The sequence below is a fragment of the Cebus imitator genome, unplaced genomic scaffold (assembly GCF_001604975.1).
Source record: "Cebus imitator isolate Cc_AM_T3 unplaced genomic scaffold, Cebus_imitator-1.0 Scaffold293, whole genome shotgun sequence".
Taxonomy (NCBI): Eukaryota; Metazoa; Chordata; class Mammalia; order Primates; family Cebidae; genus Cebus; species Cebus imitator.
This window is the reverse complement of record NW_016107608.1, coordinates 2,189,673-2,212,791: the sequence shown is the minus strand read 5'-3', so window position 1 is coordinate 2,212,791 and position 23,119 is coordinate 2,189,673. Positions and strand designations below refer to the sequence as shown.

The 23,119-nt window shown below is 39.6% G+C and overlaps 1 protein-coding gene across 9 annotated transcripts in view; it reads right to left on the bottom strand.

The window, feature by feature from the left end:
- Positions 1 to 200: 200 nt before the first annotated feature.
- Positions 201 to 23,119, bottom strand: part of NTNG1 (netrin G1) — a 356,160-nt gene continuing 333,241 nt past the window's right edge. For all 9 annotated transcript variants that reach the window (XM_017502187.2, XM_037729105.1, XM_017502184.2 and 6 more), the window contains one exon: positions 201 to 1,447. In XM_017502187.2, the coding sequence (XP_017357676.1) occupies positions 1,218 to 1,447 (230 nt within the window). In that variant the 3' untranslated portion in view covers positions 201 to 1,217. The remainder of the gene's footprint in view (positions 1,448 to 23,119) is intronic.

Sequence of the window (23,119 nt, the reverse complement as noted above, 5' to 3'; positions counted from 1 at the left end):
TTTTTTTGTAATTTTTCCCAAGTGGAGATAGTCCCATATTTTGCAGAAGTTGTCCAAGCTAGTGAACATCAATCCATCTTCCTGGATAATAAATTCGTCAGCTGAATGTATTCAGTCCACACAGAAATCAGTAAAGTGAGTGTGAAATGCTTGGTGGCTGCTCCTTTCATCTTAAGAAATTGCAATACAAATTCCTGAAATCGTTTATGCAGGAATTTTTATTCTTTAAATCTTCCAGTGTTAAAGCAACAAGAAAACATTTAGAATGTCCTTTGGTGGAATCTTATTACACTTGTTATATATGTAAACTGATATTCTTTGATGCCAGCACGTTCGTTGCCCTTACAGAGAAATCTCTGCACAATGAAACAAAACAGAACGAAAGAGGACAAAATAAAATGTCAGTCTCTGCTGATTCGAATTAGATACATTAACAGATTGTCTGGTAACACAAATTGGCAATAATACAAAAAATCTACATATTACAGTATTTCAAGAAAAATAACTTCATTTCAATACAAAAGGATAGATACACTTTCTTTTTTCCTATAGCCACTCTTGTATAGTGGGTGTGTGCTCGCACTGGATTCAGTGCTGCTAAGATATACAGGGGTATGACTGGCTTGCGCTTTCGGAGGGGGCTGTTACACATGTGCATCACTAACATCGGACAAAGAAATCTTTCAACCAACAAGGGTTACAGAGCAACGTTCACTAAAGCACAGGTTGGAAGGGATTCAGGGACGGAAGCAGGCCAATATGGCAGCTTGTAACTGACTTCCTTATGCCCGCAATGCACCTGACAGCAAAGAATGCTATTTGGTTGGTCCACACACTGGGCGGAGTCGTACTAGGGCGCACCACGCTAGAGTAGCCAATGTTTTTAGGTCGGTTGATTTGTTTTTTGTTTTTGTCTTTCCTGTTTGTGGGGCTGTCGCAGCCTTTCCAATCCACAATATGCTCTGCAGCTGGCAATGTGATTTGCAGTGATAATATCAACAGCTGCCAACTCCTCTGGAGTCAGAAATTAACAGTCTTGACTCGGATGTGCTGTCCAGGGGTGATAAATATGGCTTAGTTCAGTTAGGCCTTCTTAGCTTGTACACTGTCTGAGTGGGGGTGTCTGTATGTGTGTGTTTCCTATGTTAGTAGCAAATGTTTGAGTTGTGTCTGCTTCCCCACGGCACAGGCCCGTCCGGTGTGGCCGGTGGCGCCACCTAGAACACCAGGGGGCTGGCCGTCCCCAGCAGCGTGGTCAGCAGCAGCAGCGCGCGGGAGCCGTGCGGGGGTGCGCCCTGACCGGAGCCGGAGCCGCAGCTGCCAGCCTCCTCGCAGCGCAGCTTCTCGCAGAGGATGCCCGTGTATGCGGCCGGGCACAGGCAGCGCACGTTGTTGTGGCACGTCCCTCCGTTCTGGCAGTGCAGGAGCTCGTTGTCGCAGACATTCGCTGCAGAATGAGGGGGAGGGTAGGGGTGGGTGGGCGCGGGGAGGAGAAGCAGAATCAATTTAAGTTCATCTGGCACATCATGTTTTCAGCCTAAAAAAAAAAAATTCGCTATCGATCTCGTGCTCCCCCACCTCCCCTCTACAAACGAAGCCTGTGACTCCAATTTCCAAACAAATGTAGTTTTCTGCCTTTGTTTTTTATCATATTAGTCCTTTTCATATAGATTTTTGCTGCAATCTTGGATGTTATCTCGTTGTCCATTTCAGGCTATCGAATACAAAGTAATGCAATAGTTCTGGTTTGCCAGTATCTTTTCTTCATGGAACTGGGACCTGTTGTGACCTCTTGGGTTTTTAAACAAGCGCCCGATGCAAGAGTGCAGATCTTTGAAGCCAGATGAATGGTATTTAAAATGCAAAGCGGTATTGCTAAAATAACCAAAAACCTCTAAGGGGTGGGCCATTCTGTCGGTGAGTGATTCCAGCGCCGCATGCATGAAGACAGAGCCCACTGGGAGGCATGGGGATGGGGGTTAGGGGATGGGGACACGGGGAAAGTAGCATGCTCCAGGCAGGCGGCAGCCAGATGGGAAGAGAGAAAGCTTGTTTCATGGGAGGAGTGTGAGGAAAAGCAGTCACATTTGTCCCTGACAGCCTATTAAGGACTTTTATCACCTTGTAAATATGGCAAGTAGAGCCCAAGGTTACCACGATTTCTGGGAATAGTAATAAATGCAATGGTGAAATCCCGATTACCAAAATTTCATTATGTCTATCAATTAATACAATCACTTTGAATAAATCAAGACAAGCAATTTCAGAAACTAGAATTCATTCACAGCCCCTGTCATGTAACTTTCACCTCTAATAATTTCCTATTTCTTCAAAATTCTGGCTAACCTCATTAATTCCATGTCTCCTATTCATTTAGATAATCACTGTTTCACTGATTTAGCAGAATGTTAAATAGAACCCAGGGAAACTAAAACAACAACAAAGAGTAAAACAGCCAAGAACACTTCCCAAGAAACATATGCTGCTTCACTTAACATATAGAACCCCTCTGGAATGGGAGGTGGGGGACAGAGCAGAAAAAGTAGCTTTTTATAAATTATAACATTTTCCATTTTTAAAAAATGTATGGTGAGATTTCCCCAGGGTTGCCACATGAGTTCAACACGCTACACTCTCATATAGACATACCTCATATTACTATTAAGAACAAAGTATTAAAAGAAAATAACTCTACCCTAAAAGTAGTAACTCAATAGAGAATGTTGCCTTGCCCATTAATTATGTTCAACAGTCATGTCAATTTCAAAAGAAGTTTCTTATACAGAAGTATGCCAGTGCTTTGTGTGTGAAAGATGGTGTTGGATACCCACATGTTTAATAACAGAGTGCCCTAAATAGGGCACTGTTTTATGGCCTTCCTCAACATTTCCTTGCTGACCTCTAACACAGTTGCATAGTGTATTGGCATAATTTTCAAATGTATCCACGCTTGCCATCTGTAAATGTCAGAAGTGACTATTAAGGCCTACTAAATCCTTCAGGCTTCAAATATTGACATGCAAGGCAGTGTTCCATGATTTCCAATGATTATATAAGCTACCTCTTATTGAGTGGCTTAGAAATCATAATATTAGAAACAAATTATAGTACTTTATGAGTCATGGCTAAAAATGTCAAGATCTGTAGTTGTGAAGCAAAGTCCACAAGTGTAAAGTGGTTAGCCTCATGGTCAAAACTGACAAAGCCCTTGTTTTCTGGCTTTAAAAGCTTACGTAGGTTTTCAGGATTTTTAATTTTGCTTACACTTGAAGAAGTATGTTTAATTGGGGCCACGTGGAACAAACAGATCCAAATAACTGTTTTCATCTAAAGTTAAAGATCCTCAGCATTTCTTGTTTCAGGCAGCAGATTGCTGAATGGGATATTTCCTTTCATTTGGGTACTAGAGGTAGGGAAATATCTGTTCCATCAATATTGATAATTGCTTGCCTGAATAATTGAGAAGAAATCAATAGTTAATTACATATCACTCCCCTTTAGAAAAAAAAAAAGCTATTTTTCTTCTTCTTGGACGTGAATATAAATCAGCTGTTGAGCAGAGATTTCTTTTTTTCAAGAAGCTGATGATTAAAATTTGATATCTTTCCTACATTTAAACAATTACTAGTTGATTTTGATAATTGTGAGAAATGTAATAAATACACTAGGAACAGATATAGCCCAGGATTAGTAATCTCATGGATTGGCAGGATGTATTTTCTGTAGGAGACAAATAGACAAAAATGAAACATACAATATATTTCATTATTTAGAATTCACTATAAAACATACTGCATTTGGTCTCTTCATTGTGCTGGTCCTCCAACAAATACAGAACTTTACCATATATCCAGTGCTCTCTAACTGTTGTAATCATGTGCTAAAAGCACATCTAAACCTAATTATGGATCTTACCTGATATTCATAACTCATGCTTCATCTTCATGCCATTTTGAACCAAAATTGTGGTAATGAACAAACTAGGGGGTTAACAAATATCATTGAACCCTTCTTCAGTGTGCTCAACCTTGTACTAAACCCCACAAAGAAAATAAAAGAAATATAAAGCATGATTTCTGCCCTTAATGGAGTTCAAATCTGGCTGGGATGATAAAATATCTAAAAGAAATGATCTAATATTAATTTCATTAAAATGATCTTATCAATTTCATCCAGCTTATCCAATATCTGTTTCATGCCAGGCACCTAGCTAGATGTCATGGTTGTAACTGCCCTAAAGGAGTACACGGTTTGGTGGAAAATAAATGGAAAATAAACAAACACACATTCTGAGACAATATAAAAAATCTACAAAATAAGTATTTACAAATTACTAGGGAAACTCAAATGATGGTGTAAATAATTACTTTTGGCAAGATTAGGGGAGATTATAAAACAGAGATTGTGTTTGAACAAAGGCACTTATCAGACAGATATGGGTAGGAAGACCATTATAAATAGGGAAACTGCATGAGTAAAGGCAAGGAGATGTGAAAGTGTATTGTATTGGTTATTATGCAATTGTCTCAACTCTAAATCCACCCTTCTGATGTTGAGGCCAGAACTCTGCAAGTAGTCTGCTGGATCCCACCAATAGGGAGCACTATAGGGAGTAGAGAAGGTAGGAGGCATGGAAACTCTTGTTTCCTTGATCCTGTCTGATGGTGCTTCTAACAGTATTGCCAAGCAATGGCCCTTCACACCAACAGCAACATGTGGTTCCAGCGTTAAGCTTTATTCATAACCAGCTTCATCTCACCCTTAGACATTCCTCTACCAGCCTGTCAGCATCCCTTCCCTGGAGCTTTAAGCCTCAGCTCTGAGGAGGCTCTACTCAGCATTTCAGAGGCACCTGCAGCAGCCAGCCATTACTCCTCCTTAGAGGTGCAGGTTTCAGGTCTGGGGGGGTCCCTTTCATCCAAACTTTTACTTTCTGATGACTCCCATCCTCTTTCCTGCAATCCCTCAGCCCCAGAATGATAGATGCTTCCTGCTAACTTTTTATAAATTATAACATTTTCCATTTAAAAAAAATGTATGGTGAAAGTTCCCATGAATTACTGAAGACAGGAATTACTTCAGTATCCTCTTCTCCTTTTAAAATTTCAAATACTTTTTAAGCCATTTGCTTTAATAATTTCTCTCTGTTGAAATACCTAGAAATGGTTTCAGTTTTCTGCCTGAAGCCCGACTGAAGGACACATTAGTGAACGATGCATGCACTGGTATGGCTGGAATGACAGACGTGCAAAGGGGAAGGCAGATGTGGCCTGGTTGTGAAGGTGCCATGGAACACATTGTGGAGTCTAGTGATAAGCAATGGAGAGCTGTCAAAGACTTAGAAGGAGGGTTGTGTTTTAAAGAGAAAAGGAAGATGAATCTAGACCAGAAACAGGGCGGACTGGAGGCAAGGAGTCCATAGTTCAACAGAATGGACTCGGAGGAGGTTAGGACAATGGGGAAGGGAAGAAGACAGGTTACGTGAATGGATAAGGGACATTCTATGTTTTTTGTTTGTGGTATTTGGTTTATAATAAAGAAATTTATTAAGAAAAGAAGATAGGAGAAAGAGTTTGGACAGGGGAGAAATAAATGTTTTCTGGACCTATTGATTTTGAGAGCTGTCTAGGTTCTTCTGTAGCTGTTTTGTTATTAGTTGGAAAACTATTTAATGGATCGGGAGATAGATCATCCTGGAGATACACCTTTGGAGCCAGGGTGGTGGTGGTCATTGCTGCAAAAGATGAAGCAAAAAGAGTAAAAGACCTCATCCTAGAGAATATAGACCAAGTGAAAATGAGGACTGCAGAGACAACACTGAAGAACTTCAGCACTTGGGCCATTGGAAGAGAAAGACCATAACGAATGCTGAGAAGAAAAAAGTGTCAACAAAATGCAGTGATCGTATGAAGGTGTGAAATTACCCATAGGAGTCTTTGTGCTGTGAATGACTCTATGAAATGACAAACTGCAAGAGTGTGAGAGGAAAGGCACTTTGAGTTGGGCAAATGAAATAGGCAAAATAAACACTGCATGCTCTTGATTGAATCTGTCATAAGGGGTTCTGGAATAATTGGAAAAAGGATTGAAACGTTTTGAAGAATGAACATTTAATGGATTTCTATGGATGTTAAAGTAGTGGTTCTCAACACTGGATGATTTTGCTCATGTGGGATATTTGACAATGTCTGGAGATATTTTTTGGTTGTCACAAGTGGTTAGGGAGGGCACACTACTGGCCACTGGTGTGTGTAGCAAGGGCGGGAATGTTGCTAACATCCTGCAGTATACAGAACAACCACCCCCACAACAAAGAATTACTCCTCAATTAATGTTAAAGATAAAATGATACGGCCGGGATCAGGGCATCAGTCATAGCAATGAAGATGGGCAGTTGTCCCTGATATATTTTGGGAAAAGGAGAATAAAGAAATCTTGTCATTTCTAGATCAGGAAGACAGTAAGTTTGCAGGTGCTGAGCTGTGGGAATTAGAGGTGACTCTAAGTACTGGAATTGGAAATAGAAGAGTGGATTATCTTCTTGAGGGAATAGATATAGGAGATTGCAATCTGAGACAGACCCTTTAGTACTGTTCACAATGAAAGGATGAGAGGAACCAAAAGCACCCCTGTCATGTAATTTGCTTTCATAGAAACAGTAAAAATCAGAGCTTGCAGGAAACTTTAGAAACCATCTAGATAAGCTGTAGATAAGGAAGCTGTAGATAGGCAACTGAGAGTAGAAATGGAACTAGAATCCAGGTCTTCTGATTTACAGATTACTGCTCTTCACATACGAAAGAACAGTGAGATGGTAACTAAGGTTGTACCGTGCCACATTCCATGCTCCCCAAGACAGAGCCAACATTCTCACTTACCAAAGAGACATGAAAAACTCTGCTATAGATACTCAGCAGCCTTTCAGCTGTATTGACTACGTGCTCTGCTTTTGTATCATGCCATGGCTAGACAGAGGTCTTTGTTGATAGCATCAAGTGTTACTCACTCTAGGGCTTTACCACATTTTGGTGGAGCTCCAAGTACAAATCAGCTCATACAGAATATATACCAGAAATCCCAATGTCTAGGCTAAAAATGGCAAATATGTCTGCATTTACACTGTCATTTCCTCTTCCCCTGTACATAGGAGACTGCTATGGTTTGAATGTGTGTACGCTAAAACTCATGTTGCAATTTAGTTGCCACTGTAAGAGTATTAAGAAGTGGGACCTTTAAGAAGTGTTTCGATCATAAGGGATCCACCCTCATGAAGGGACTAATGCTGTTATTTTGGGAGAGGGTTTGTTATCATGCGGTGGGCTGACCGCTTCTCCCCTTCTTCCTCTCTTTCTCTCTCTGCCCTTCCATCACATTTTGCCAAATATCATGGTACGATGCAACAAGAAGCCCCTCACAAGATGTGAGCCCCTTGATCTTGGACTTGCCTGCCTCCAGAATTGTGACTCAATACATTTCTATTCATTATAAACGATCCAGTCTGTGGATAGAGCATAAAATGGAGTGAGTCAGAAACGTAGCTAATCATGGTACTCTCTTCCACTGAAATTCGAGTCCTTCTCAACACAAGTTTCCAGGCATCCACTACCAGTTGATAGGACTGGCATGAGGATAAACACTCACTTACAATCCCGGTATTATCAAATATAATCCTGTACATAGTTGTAAATTAAAGATCCAAGAGAGGATTTCTATCTGACAGGCATCTTTCAGTGATCATTCTCTTTATTTGATGCTCTGCTCTGTGGGTTTGCCTCAGACTGAAAACTCTAAACTTACTCTGTGGATGTATTCATTTTAAGCATGTAAGTATGTCCCAACTCTCTTTCTTGTTATTGACAGTCTAAGAGTGTCCTATTTTAGTAAACAGAAAATTTCATCTTAAAATCTCTTATACAACACTTGATCCAGTACTGGATGCAAATAGTTATTTGCTAGATGCAATTCTTTTTGTTATGGTAGAACGTGATCCTTAGATACCGGAAAAACTAATACTGCTTTGGTAATAGCTTGACTGTACTCTAAAGGATTCCTGTTCCTATTGATAAATATAATTCATTTATGGAGTATCCAATATCACATAATATAATCCCTTGATGTTTTGATATTAGGAATGATTTCAAATGGAGTGACCAAGATAATCTGTAGAATTTGACAGACGAGGTTAGAGTATTAATGTTAGATTCAAACAGAGTTGTGTGGTCAAAAGATGAAGTGTGGAATCCTGGTGGAAAAGCTGAAGTCAGCAAGGTGTTGTAATAGCTCTGCTCATAGCTTTAGTAAGCAAGCCACAAGGTAGATAAATAAGCTCTCACAATTGCCATGAGTTTATAAAAACATTTAGAATTTCCAGTGAAAGAATAGATCAAGCAGCATTTCTTCCTCTCTTACTTCTATTTACTTTTCTTGCACTGTCTCGGATGAGAAGTATCACAGGGATATAGCTAAATTATTTAATTCTTTAATGTTTTTGGTGGGTTCCTTGATTGTCACACACATTTCCTCTTCTCAAACTGCAATCTACTGTCAAATGTGAATTACGAGATCTTCCTTCCTTTCCCCTGTATTAGTTCTTTCTGGAGGGTATGGAAAAACTGACCACAGATGGACTGATGTTCAAAGCGGGGAGTAGCCAAGACTTGTTCTACTCTTTTATCTTTTATGAGCTGAGGGGTCACTGATTCCCATAAGGTCATGATGATCCATTACACTACCCAAGGGAAGTTTTCTTTTCTCTGTTTGGGTTTTGTTCAACTTTATACATTTAGGTTCATGCTGTCAGTGAGCTGCTATGCTTGAGCAATGCTGGGTCTGTATTTATAGACTTGAAAGTTTCTCTTTTTGGCTTTGTCTCTTGCACTTCAAGGAATCAATGCAATGTGTTACCATGACAGCTTTTCTTGATGGTTGTATTAATAAAGTGACCTCTGTCTTTACCACCTGAAACAAGCCCAGGATTGCTGAGAGAAAGATGTTCCAAATTGTTCCCATCCTTTTCAAAGAAACGTCAAAGAGTGAATAACCTCCACCAAACCGGATAATAACAAAGGTATGTGTGCTACATTCAGGTCTGATTTAGGCATTTGAGATTGTGTGGCTGGGAGCTAAAGAGCTGTGATTATGACCCATTTATACAGCTTTTGCAGCGGTTTTGCTAAGTTGTGATATGCAAGATGGAAAACTGAACCTACAAGTTAGCTTCTGGGGAATGGAAGAAGCTTTATAGACTGGTATCTAATCACTTTCTGTTATTGTGGTTGGAATTCTAGGTACACTAACTGCATTCCCCACCCTCCTCCCCTGCCCTTTTCCCCCTCACTTATCATCTGGTCTGGCCATGAGGGGTAGTATGGTGCAAAGGGACAACACCTTGGCTAAGAGTCATAAAACTGGAAAACCTGAGATCTAAGTCTGACCAGTCATTCCTTTGCTAAAGTCCTTGGATGTATTATGCAACCACTTAGTGACATTCATCCATGCTTTTGTCCAACATCCAGCCAGACACTGCTCTAGATGGTGGGCATATCATGATAAGCCAGACCCACAGTGTAGCTGCACTTGAGGGACTTGTGTTCTGGTTGCAACTTTAAAGTTAACCTACAGGCTACAGGTGTGAAGTTGGTATTTCTAAAGTTTTCTCAAGTTTTATGATTTGCATGAATATTTTGTAGTGGAAAGCCTATCATTTTGAAGGCAAACTGTTAGGAAACCCTCCTCTTCTTGACCACTTATATGAGATAGTTGGGTTTGTGTAATAGAATCCTTGATGATGACTTGGGTGACTGTTTCTGCTGGACCTGTTTTGGTTCAGTCTTATCGGCTGCCCCACGGAACAGGGATAGTTTGTTCCCTCATATGCACTAAAAGCATGAGGTGGTATAAAGAGAATTAGGCTCAGATCCTGTGATTCAAGTCCCACCTCTGTAGTTAATGGGCTGAGTGAACCTGGGGAAATCACTCAACCTCTTTGTTTCTCTCTTCACTTCAAAAGCAGGATAATAACGTTTGGCCCATTTAGCCGCCTAATAGTTGTTGGTAGCCTCAAGATGAATTATGTGGAGGTTCTCTAAGAAACATAAAACACTACCTAAGTATACTTCAATGTTAAAGTTCAATTTCTTCCTCAATCCAGTCAGTGCTAGAAGCTCAGGATGGAAGACTGCAGTGCTGATGCCTATCACTGCCAGAGTAATGAATTAAACACGACCTATCCAAGATACTTGAAGTATAGAAGGAAGCAAATGCCCTTCCTCAAAGCCGGCATCCATGCGTGTCTTCTGCTGGTATGACTCTTGAACAAGCATAGGGTCAAAACACGCAGTTCTCAAATACTTGTATTCAACTACTGTGTGTTCTACAAAGCCTAGCAGGGTCACCTAAGAGTGGCAGTGCCCATTTTCACAAAGATGACTTTTATATTTTCATTCAATGTGTCTTCTCCTTTATCAGAGCAATCAAAGAAGGTGTGTTTCCAGAGTAGGAAGGAGGGGCTGAACTGGAGACCATCACCCTGCATCCACTGCTCCATAGCCCACCTTTTATCTGTTGCAGTGTTGATGGTGTAGGGGGCCAGGGGAGGTCCAGATGCAAACAATAGATTGAAACCTGGTAGCCATCACATGAAAACACCCTTGCTTTCCTGCTTTTAATTTATACTCAAGTTTGCCTGTATCCATCTGAAGACAGTGGTACTTTGGTGGCATGACCCCGTATGACAGCATCCAATCTACTTGGTTTCAGCATAATGAAGACAAGGAGCAGAGCTGATGTGGCTGAAGGGAACAATGTGGAAGCTGTTGGCTGGGTGGTTGGACACATCTAGTGGTTGGTCATCAAGTACAGCAAACTCTGACCTTAGGGAGCAGCCACTCTATTCTTATTCATCTAACGTTAAAGCACCTATTATGAGAGTGACACTTTCTCTTGCCCAACCATAGAAAAAACTGCTTAAGACATCATTAAAAAGCCTCACTCATTTAGAAGGAGACCATTTTGCAGTCCACAGTATCCTGGCTAGCACAAAAGAGGTGACAGGTGACTCTAATGCAGGAGCATGAGGCCCTACCCAAACATCCCCCCAATTTTTGGCCTTTGCAGCCAAAAGCCTTTGCTGACATTGAGAAAGAATTAATTCACTGAGAATCCTACAAGCTGAAGGCTGGGCACTTCTCCCAAAGTGATCATTAATGATGTATTGAAATCCTATTTAGGTCAACACCTTCAGACACAGACACAGGCAAGGTTCTCATAAAAATGGTGCTGAGAAGTCACAGACTGTCTCATCAGGTATCGGAAAATGCACTTGTCTAGTTTAATAAAAGGTGCAACCTCTACTCTTAGCTCAAGGTGAAAGATGGAATTCATAGGGAGGCATATTTACATACAATGGCAATACATATCTGGGTAAAAATCATCATTTCAAAGTACATGACATTGTGTTAGGATGAAAAGCAGATTCAAAATGTTTATTCAGTATAATCTTCATAAGTACAGACATGTACCCTTACACCTACCTACCTATATAATATAAACCTCAGCAAAAATACTAGAATCAGCTGTACAAAAATGTGAACTGTGTTTATTTTTGGCTGGTAGGAGTGCAATAAGTTTTAGTGATTTTAACTTTCATCTTTATGCTTTTTACTCTTTCCAGATTGCCTAGAATATAGTCCTTTGGTGATATTAAAAATATTAATAAAATAAATTGCTGGTTTTTGAAAAATATGTCTTTTACTTAGATAATAAAGCTAATTCATTTAAGGAATGAATCATGTAAACATATTTTATCAAATTTTACTATTTGTGTTATTCATATGTATTTCTACTAGAACTACGAATTATCTCAGAAAAGGCATGAGTTTCTACACAATCCCAAAATCAAAAAGGGGTCTTAGACCTGATTCCTTGCCTTGCCAATGACCCCACAGCCCCAGGTGTGAATGGAACCATCAGGGCTGCCCGAGCTAAAGGGATCGGCAGCCCAAAGGATAGCCATCTTGTTGGTAACTAGCAGAGACTGATGCAAAATAAGTGGACATTTTTACATTTGTAGATTGAGTCACAGTGACAATTGGCTGAATATCTCACCACCTTTCTAGTAGAAGGGATCAAAGCTAAATTTAAACTAATTTAAAAAAATGATTTCATGCAACTTGAGTTTGTAACGGATTCTAACCTGCTGTTCTTGTACATATCTGTACTACGTCTTTTACCTGGTTATTGTGGTTATGTCATTAGTATTCAGCACAGTTCCTGGAGTGGATTAGATCCTAAATAAATAATAAACAAATAGGCCTGGTGCAGAGGCTCATGGCTGTAATCTCAGCACTTTGAGAGGTTGAGGCAGGAGGATCACTTGAGCTCAGGAGTTCAAGACCAGCAAACATGACCGTACCCTGGCTCTACTAAAAATACAAAAAGATTAGCTGGGCATGGTGGTGTGTGCCTGTAGTCTCAGCTACTGGGGAGGCTGAAGCAGGAGAATTGCTTGAACCTGGGAGATGGAGGTTGCAGTGAGCTGACATCGCTCCACTGCACTCCAGCCTCAGAGACAGAGCAAGACTCTGACTCAAAAAATACAATACAATACAATAATAGAATAGTAAAATAAAATAAATAAAACTTTGTTGTCTGCCTGTTTCTGAATAGTGGGTATCTATCTATTATTAGTATCTAGCTAGCTAGCTAAATGGGAAAATAGATACAAAGCTTACAGGTTGGAGAGCAGGAAGTGGAAGAGATTTTTCCTTGCTGACTTCATTTTAGTTTCTGGGAAGTAGAAGACAAGGCAATCCCTTGAGCATGAGGAGACAGAGGTAAGGTGGATCTTTCAGGGAGAGGTGAAATATTTGGCAGGGAATGGGAAAGGAAGCTAAATAGGAACACATGGAAAACTTGCTGAGCAGCTTTGACAAGCCAGCTCAGGTTGGATACCGTGATTGTGAAAGGTTCCCATACACATGATTTTATAATGGAAAACATTAACAGGAAGAGAATGGTGACTTGTATTAAGTCATTCTTCATGATACAATTTGAGATCAGCAAATACGGTCGTACCCTGGCTCTGGTCGTTCTCCTCTCCTCCATCCTTTCCTCCCTGGGGACACGATGGAGGAGAGGAGAAGCATCAAGGGACTGGTGTTTTGAAATAAGAGATCAGAAACATTCCTTTCATTTTTCATTAAGCAAAACATATTAGCTTTTATTATAATCTGGGCATTGCTAGTAATATAAAGGTGAAAACAACATGGCTCTGAGGCCCTGAAGGATCTCAGTGACTTTTTTTTTAATTGCGAAGGTGATTAGTTAACTTTGGAACACAGGGTTAAGGAAAATCCACATGGAGCTGTTCTTTGTGGGAGTACAGCGGAGGTCAGAGACCATTATGGAAACATACAAGGATACAAGTAAAAGGATTTGGTGTTCTTTGAAATGATGTTGGAATTATGAAAGACAATCTTTCCAGCCCCATGCAGCGCTAAAGACAAATTTGTAAAACATCCTGCATTCTGGCTAGGAGGTAGGAAAATACTACAGGCCTTTGATATCCCAGCATTAAGAAATGCAAGTATCTGCAGCAGAAAGGAGATAATTGTGTCATTAATTCAAATACGTGTTTTTTTTTTTTAAAGGCAGAATTTCAATGCCTTTGAGCACTTTGTAAAGCTAAAATATAATTTGATGTTCCTGTTTGTCAAGCTATAGACAAATGTCTCCTTAGAGACTTAATTTTTCCTACATATACTTGGCAGGAGTGTTCTAAATATGGTCTAAGCCCTCTTAGGATTTTTAAACAGCAGGGATATTTAAGTATGAAAAATAACTACTGAAATCACACAGCAGTAACTTTTCTTAATGATTTTTTTTTCCCAAGGAATCACTGTAATTCACTCTTGTCTGCTGTGGCCTTGATGTCACCATAACCACCCCCTGACAATGTCAAACCAAGTCTTGGGAGGTGATTTTATAATGTCAGGATGAAACAAAGCCATTTCCCTGTTAATGCCAATGTCAAGGCAAAATGAATTGGTGTCAATAAATTCAAGGTGAGGAAAACAACATTATGGAATCACGAGAATGTGCAAAATGATGACAGGAGTCATTTAGGGATGCCTGACTCCATGTAAAAATGACTGCTAATTTTCAAAAATATATTTGCTACTGCATTAGAGACCAAACATTTAAATTTCCTAAAATACATTAGCGAGGTTAAGAAAGGACAAAGAGGTTAAGATTATAGACAAGTCGTAAGCATACCTTTTCAATGGAGTTGATGCTGACTATTGTAACTCACACTGTTTCCGATTTACAAATCCCTGAGACACTCAAAAGTTGAACCACAAAGTTTAGTACTTAATCATTTACTGTGGTGGTGTCCAAAAGCCAGGGTTTGAATACTGACACTACCACGCATGGCTCTGTAATCTGGATTTCTGAGCCTCTATTTCTTCATCTGTAAAAGAGGCCACTTCACAGGGCTGTTGTGAACATGAGAGGTCATGCAACTCAGTGATTATTATTAAGTGCTCTGTAAGTGCCAGGCACTGCTCAAAGTCCTACAATAAATGGCAGACTGTCAGAGTCACAGAAATAATAATTGTTAATAAGGGTTCACGCGTTTTATGTCTCATTAGGTAACGAAGCTTCGCATTGTGCATACACCTGGGTCTTCTAGTTCACTTTTATCATTAGCAATTTCTAGCTGAATGAATACTCGTCAGTTTGAAAAAACAAATCATCATTCACTCCTACAATTTCTTGGATGAATCAATTTCCTACCTGTTGAAAAGATCTATTTGTTCATTTTTCTTTAATGATGAGAAAAATAAGAGTCCGTATTTAAAAAAAAATTTGGGTAAAGACAGAGATGATAGATAAGCTCATAACAGTAAGTAATTCTGTGCGACATAACTTTTACTAAAACCAAGCTTCAAACATGAGGCAGGAAGAGGACATACTGCGTCCTTTCCTAATATCCAAAGGAATCCTTCCTTAATAGGTTAAGAAAAAGGTTTTTGAGTGAGAACAGATCTACTGAGTGGACCAGAAAAGGGGGGAAATGAAGTTATTACAGGCATGCAGAAGGGCATTTCACAGCTTTCCTGAGAAGAGCAAGGCTGTTGTGTCTCAGGAGAGAGGTGAGCTACTTAAACCAAAATCAGAGTCTGGCAAGAAATGTGTGGAAGCTATGCCTTCAGGGACTTTCAGATCCAGCAGCAGAAAGGAAACATTTATGAATTGGTATGGATACAACTGGGAGGCTGTGCATGGTATTTAAAACACAGTGAAAAGATGTTAGAGCTTCTCTTTGAAGTAGACTAAGACATACCCAGGTTAGATTAAGCAGTGATGAATAAGACTTGGGAGGACTCGTTAAAGACTAATCACATGACATGCTTTAAAATATGTTGTCCTAGCACATTTCACTTTCCTCGACATTTCTTTATTTTATGAAGATATGTACTTTTATATGAATAGGGAGTTATTCTAGAATAAAAGTTCCATGAAGATAAGAATTTTGACTGTTTTCTCCTTTGCTACGTGTGCAATGCTTAGAAGAGTGCTTAGTAACGGGCTGTACTCAATGAATATGAGTATTTTGAGTGAATGAATAAATGAATTTCATAGAAAAAATGACATATCCCATATCCATTGCTTCCTCTTTACTTCCAAAATAGCTTCCCAACTGTGTCTATTCTATCTCCCCTGAGTTAAATTGCACAGACATGCTACAGCCAGATGGGGCTTCCTTATAAAGTGTTTACACAATATTTCTCACTCATTCTTTCACTCACAACTTTCTATGGCTCCCCACTGCTAACTGCAAATACCGTAGTCAGGACTTCCCACAATGTGTTTGGAATCTCCCCATCATGTGCTTTTACTCCACAACATAAACCGTCTACTCCTGGATCATATACTCGCTGTCTTAAACATACATACCTTCTCCCTGACACGCATATGTACACACACACAATTAAAATTAACAAGTTATTATTAAAAGGCCAGAAACATTTACATCTGTTATCTAATTGAATATTTCCAATAATCTGGCAGATAGGTATTGTTGTTACTATTACTATTAGTTCAACTTGATGGGAGACCTGTGGATCTAACCTAAGCCCTGCTGGCAACTGAGTAGCAGAGGCAGGATCAGAGCTGAAGTCTCCGCTCGCAAAGCGCTGTCCATGCTCCTCTCCCTGTCTCTGGACTGCCACATGCTTGCCCCTGCAGAGGTGCCCTGCTCCAGATATGTCCTTCCCTAAACTCTCCACCCATTCTTTAAGATCTCGCTCGTGGACAACGCCCACCATGAAAACGTATTTCTGTGAGTGCTTAAGCCTTCAGATACCATCCTTCCTTTGAAGCCTTATGGCAGATGATCTAGATAAAGATACAGGCATAGATAGAAATGCAAACTTTATTTGACTCTGCCACATCTACAATAAACACTCCTTTTCCACATGCATTTCTTGTCTCCTCAACTCAAATACATGCAATCTGAGGGCAAGCCACTGTCTTGTGCCTCCTCTAATTGTCCACACTGAACAGCATGGTGGACGGCAGCAGAGTGGGCCATCTATAAGCACTATTCCTTAAAGGTAGTAGACACCTCTTTCATCTTTATAGCCTCAGATATCGATTTTATTTTTTAATTGTAAGCATCTGCTATTTTTTCTGGCACCTAGCAGGAGATTCTCAGTGATTTCTTTTCCAATAATGATTTTTCAGGGGACTTCTGAATTTCTAAGGTCATGGAAAGATTCAATCATTTCTAAGACTGTAATTGGAAATAATCTGGGTTTTCATTAATGCCTCCAAGTACTGGCTTCAAAAAAGTCCCTTTGCTAACAGTTTTTAAAACTTTGTGCTTCTGTTTCTTGTATTGTGGTGAGAAGAGCAGTTGAGGGAGATAAAGAGGACAGAGAAGGAGGCGGAATGTGGGATGGGGCTGACCTGGAGAGAAATGCCACATAAGCCTGTGGAGAGATGGGAGGCCTGTTCTCCCCCATGGGCATCTCAGCTCTGCTTACTTAGGGGCAGGGATGACATTTAAAATTTAAAATTTTCAAAGTCTTAAACTAAAACTGTATCTTGGATTTAGCTTCTTGTATCAGAGTGATGAATGAATCTCACAGACTTCCCATAAAAAGATGCAGGAGGGTGGAAGGCAGATTCTCCATCTATTGCATTCCCATTCCCATTCGGACTTGTCCTGAGGCCAAAGCTAAGACCCTGCATGGACAAACACTTTCTTGTCACTGGCTATGCTGCTGCTTGGTATGCTGTGTGACCTCACTCGGATCACTTTATCTGGTTTTATCTTCCAGGGTTCTAATTGCTTTTCACTAGTTGTTCCATGCCGGCCTCTTTGTTAATCTAAAGTTCTTTGCTCCCATTCATCCTTTGTTCTGAGGGTTCCTGCCACCTGTCACTGCTGCATTAGCCCCTTCATATGTGTCTGAGTTACTCATTTACATGCTGGGCTTGCTTTTTACACCCAGGGCCTCAACTAGGCAAAATCTTTTAAACATCCCTTCAGCCTATGAGGATCTGTTTCAGGCTCGTCTCTGCCTTGTTTAATCGAGCAATTCTTTCATGCTAATGATGTAGCTGATTATAAATCTTTATGCTTGTCAAATCTACCTATAAAGTTTAAATCTACCTATAAAGTCTAAAGGCCAAGGCTATGGCTGGCCTGGTTTTAACAAGACAAAGCAAGGCAGTTTATTCACAGATTGCAAAAAAAAGAAAAGATTCACAAGGTGGGCAACAGAGGTTTTTTTTTTGAGGGTGTAAAGCTGATGCCCCTATTTATGGTAACTAAAGGGGAAGAAACACACAACTCAAAGGATATTGAATTAAGGGCAAGGCCATTACATCAAACTTGAATACCGAAGCCTTCACCCTTATTGTGACTAATTGCTTTCAATCTTTCGTAAATGATTATTAGATGCCTCCTTCTTAGTCTAGTAAATAAATTATATATTTTAAAATAAACTTATACCTCCCAAATCCACCAAATGAAAATGTATCTAAAAGTGAATACATTGCATTTTTCTGTATTGTGGGCAAATGCCAATTTTTAGGGTCACTGTTGATATGAAGAAGGAACAAGGACTATAGTAAACAAATGGAAATGACTCCTAAGGACATAATCAGGGCTCTTGCCTTGTATAGACTGGGGAGCAAACTGTTTGTAAAAAACCTTACAAGCCACAAGTACATTTTGGTTCTCAACAATTTTCTGATAAAAACCCTTATGCTTTCTTTTGATGTAATGCTGAAATAGCTAAAAATGCTTTGTTAATATTATAGATTATTCATTTTCTAATTTGAATTTATTGTTTTATTTTCTAGAACAAGTGACAAAAAAAACCCAAGGCTATCATGGACTGAAATTGTGTCTTGTTTCTTTCTAGCATTACATAATTAATACAATGAAAATTTAGACAAAAATTCAGCCAGTAAAGAATTACATCAAAATTTCAAGATAAATGGATTTTTATGACCAGGTTATAAACTACATGATATAGATTGAGTTTACAATGCTAACATCAATAGATCCTTAACTATATTGTCAAGAGCAATAAAGTGAGAATAATGGGAGATTAGATGACCACATGAAAAAGGAAAGGATTTTCAGTGATTTCCAACTTTTATCAGTTAACTTCCTAAGAAGCACATAATGAATTCATGTTGATGATGGGTACCTGTCTAATGACATCCAAATGCATGATCAATACATACTAACTAGAATAGGAATCTCGCACAGAACATTCCTAATTGGAAGTTAATCAAGGTACAATGAAAACCTGAGCTGACATGAGGGAAAGGGAGGGAAGAAACCTAATTTCCTGGCTGTTTGATAATGCAGCTAAGAGTCCACTGGAGGTAGGCTGGTATAGTGTCTCTTCCCCGCTGCCTGGGAGAAATTGCAAGGGTTGTGGCGTCACACAGATCTAGAGTCACATCTTGTGTCCCCAACTCATTAGCTGTGGGGCGTTGGCAAAACAGGTGACCTCCCTGCATCCATAAAACAGGCATAGCACGCTTTCCCTGTAAGGTAGTTTTGAAGATGAGAATAGGTACCAACAAATAAAAATCGTACCAACAAATGGTAACTATGTTGACTATGGAGAGGTCTAAATGAGATGTATAGGAAACATCTGGCAAACAGTAAGAACTTCTTACATATTACTTCCTTTTCTCCTTAGAAGAGATATTTAAAAACAACGACGACAAACAAAAAACCTGTACATAGTTTGGCTTTCTGTTTGGGAAATTAAAGGAAAAAAGGAAAAAAATTAAAGGAAAGGTACATGTTGATACGCCATTAAATGTATCACATTTGGTGGTGGAGGGTGAGGTTTAAATTAAAACAGCATAATAACAATAGCAAAAGTGAACATCTATTTATTGAGCACTTGGTTTGGTATCAGGTATTTTTCTAAGTGCGTTTCATACATTGGTTAATCCTTTAGCAGTCTTAATAAAGAAAGTACTTTTAACAGTTTCATAGGTGAAGAAACCAAGACTTGAAGAAGGTAAATAATCTATCTAAGGTCACACAGGTACTGGATAGCAAAGCCTGTATCCCACCCAATTCTATGAGCTTAATCCCTTTGCTATTTTGCCTAATTGCTATGTTCGAGGTCTATATGCTAGAATGCTGTGAATGCTATTACTTTTGCCCGTTTGTTTCTTTCTCCACTAAAGAGAAACTGGTAGGAACCATTATTACAAGGCATCCATGTGGCAAGGGCAATAGAAAACAGAAAAAGTGCCTCTCTGCTGCAGACCACCTGAAAATTTAGATTTAACACTGAGTTTCTCAGCAAAGGCAGCCAGAGTCTATGACAGATCCCAAATCCATCTCTTTTCATTACCTGCGTTGCTCCTAACTGTCCAAGCCACTAACACCCCTTACCTGGTCTACTGTCATCTTCTTAATTACAAACCTTGCCCTTTCCTTCTTGTCCCTGCTTGCAATCCATTGTCCACGAAGTAGCCAGAGTTATTTTTAATTTAAACTCCTACATCATGGCATTCCTCTGCTCAAGGCCCAGTGCACTTTGAACAGAATCCACATCTCTAGTCTTGGCCTTCAAGGATGGGTGATCTGGTGCTTATCTCCCTCTCTGCCTCTCAGACCGCCTCTCCGTCATTAGCACCCTCTAGCCACCCTCGCTTCCTTCCATTTTCTGAACTGGCCGAGCTCCTTCCTGCCTTTCAGCTTTTGCAGGAGGCGTTTCCTCGGCGGGCTCTCCTTAACACTTGGGTTGCAGCTAAAGTACTCCCTTCTCAGAAAGACCTTCAATGACTATGCAGTCTACAGTGGTCTTTGCCCACTGCTTACTTCTTTCCCTCTTTTCCATGTGCCTGCCACCAGTGTATGAGCTCCTTGAGAGCAGGGTCTATGTATGTCTTCTTACCACAGTACACTCAATATCCAGGGCAGTGGCTGCTACAGTATTCATGCTTTATACACATTTATTGAATAAATTAAAGCCTTCGCTGCCTTGTTTCACCCAGCATCCATCCTTTAAGGGCCTAAAAATAGGCCAGGGATAATGGATTTTGTGGAGGCTGTCCTGGCTGGGATGGATTTTAATTGCCCTCTTACCCTAGGATTAGATAAACTCTTCTGACCTTCTGGGCTCTAAGACCTGATGATAACTGCTGAATGCCATTAGCAGCCCAGTACACCAGGCTGCCAGACCCTCTAGAGTTAAGTATCTCAGGATGTGTCACAGCAGTGTTGTTTTATGCAGCCTTGCTTCAGGGGAATATTATGCACTTGGCAATCCAGCAGTAAATTCCCCTCAGAGAAAGGATCATTCCTCATGATGGATGGACAGTTTCCAGCATCCGCTTCCACAGCTAGGCTACCTCCTAATTTCGAGTTTCGTATAAAAGTGAAAGCTGAAGGATGTACTGCTGTCACAAAAAGAAGCTATCAAATAATTACAGCTATTATTTCACGTAGAGCTGCCTTTTTCCCCGGCAGTGCAGCCAAGTTGCTGGGAATATAAATATTCGTAAGAAGTCAATATTAAACCATGGGCCATAGAGGAAATAATTTCATTTCCTAAATAGAAAACTATTGGATTTCTTTGTGAGATTTAATTGCCAAAGTTTTTCCAAAGTATAAAATCCGTCCTGCCTGGTAAAATATTATCTCTGAGAGCTCAGAAGGAAAGCTGAGGAGAAATGAGCTCACCTCTTTCTGACAGTAAGAGCAGAGAAGCAATGTCATGGTAAATGAGGCTGCTAAAGACCTGGGAGTGCACTCATGATGAACTGTCAGCTCGGCACTCTGTGGGGCATGGTTTGGTGGCATTGCACTGGGGCATGGGCTGAGTTTCATGAAGCTCATGACGAGGACGCGAACTAGCCATCCATGACTCTGAAACTCTGCCCCTGATGAAACAGGCCTTAGCCTGCATGCTCATTGCACTGAGAACTGTTTTCTAGAGGTTTTCCTTTCCTGAAAAAGCAAACTGTTTTCTAATCTTACCTTAATATTTTAAAGAAAGGGAAAAGAACAAAGTGAGAAATTAAGAGAAAAAAAGAGAGAGCCACAATGGTACTGTTACACTTCAAAAGTTCATTTGCTCTCCCTGAGTGTACATCTGGCTAGTTGGAAAGATGAAGGATACTGATTTGTGATTTAAAATTCCCCACTGGAAAATCTACAAGCAAATAATTTGCCCTAGGAGTACCTGGCTGGCTCCATCTTAAAATGCTGCTGTGAACACTTGTATTAAAACATTCCCAAACCGTGTACTGGGACAGCTCATATGAGCAACGTTCTAGGTTAAAGCGCTGTATTCCGAGGGTGTTTTAACAAACTCTCCCCTGCTGGTTTCCTGCTAGCGTCACTGCATAATGGATTTTTTCAGGAGAAACCAGTGGTGATGCTGCTAAATCCTACCCGCACCTGTAAAGAATCATAACCTTGACTGCAAATAATTCCGAACGACTTGAATGACCAGAAATAACCTCAGAACCCAAAAAAAAAAAAAAAAAAAAAAAAAAAGAAAAGAACCTCAGACTGAATTGAAAATACATTTTTTTTCTTTTGGCAGTTTTTTATTTTTTCCACCTGCCTTTCTTGTTTCCCCGTCTTCTCTTTCCTTTCTTTAGGCTGACATCTCTGTAGACTGCCAAGGGTATTTTCAAAGACTCTCCAACAGCTGTGAATGCAGAGAATGGGATCTTCTGAAAGTATGTATTCTGTTTTGAGGCTGAATGAATAGCATAACCTGAAGCTAGTGGCCTTTATGTTAGGAAAATAAAACAAAACACAACAGAACCTGAGTTTTACAAAGGATATATGAATAAAGTTATCCTAGGTTTAGGACTCAAATAAAATTAAAGACAATTTCCATCTCTCTCTTTTTGAACACTATGCTTATATGTCTTTGCAAAGTTACAAAAGTGGAAAAGCAATGAACTACTTCAACTTTTTCCTATTTGATATACTTCAGGTAATAATAGATAATGTGAACCAAAGCTATACCAAAATCTAGTAATGCCATTTTTTAGTGGTCAAAGATAATGATAAAAATAAAATAAAATAAACAATACATACAGAAAATGACTTTAAAACAGCATCTGTTCAACTTCCTAAACTGTTTTGATCCATTTTGATATTGTAGGAAGTAGAACAAAAATAGGCAAATGTTAAGTTATATTCCTTATCAGAGAATAATGTTTCCAATTTGAAAATGAAGTTCATATCCAGCAAATAGGACTCCACGTACAGAAAAACTATAGAGATCAGCATAAGAAATTTGACCCACCAGTTTTTGGTATGCAAAGACGTTATGCCAATGAACTATCATATGGAAAGCAGTAATTATGTTATTATGGTAATGGTAATTAATGGTAAGACATTACATGTTTTTCTTCTTCTTTTCCTGAGTTGTTCAGCTCCAGAAAGGCCACTAGGCTAATTTTTGAGTAATTGTTTCATGAATATTGTTAATATATGAATTAACTGAATTTGCAGGACTTTAAAAAGGAAGCAGTGCACACTTTGTGCATTTCTGTCCATGTCTCAAATGATACCTATTTTTTAGTTTTAAGCCAGATG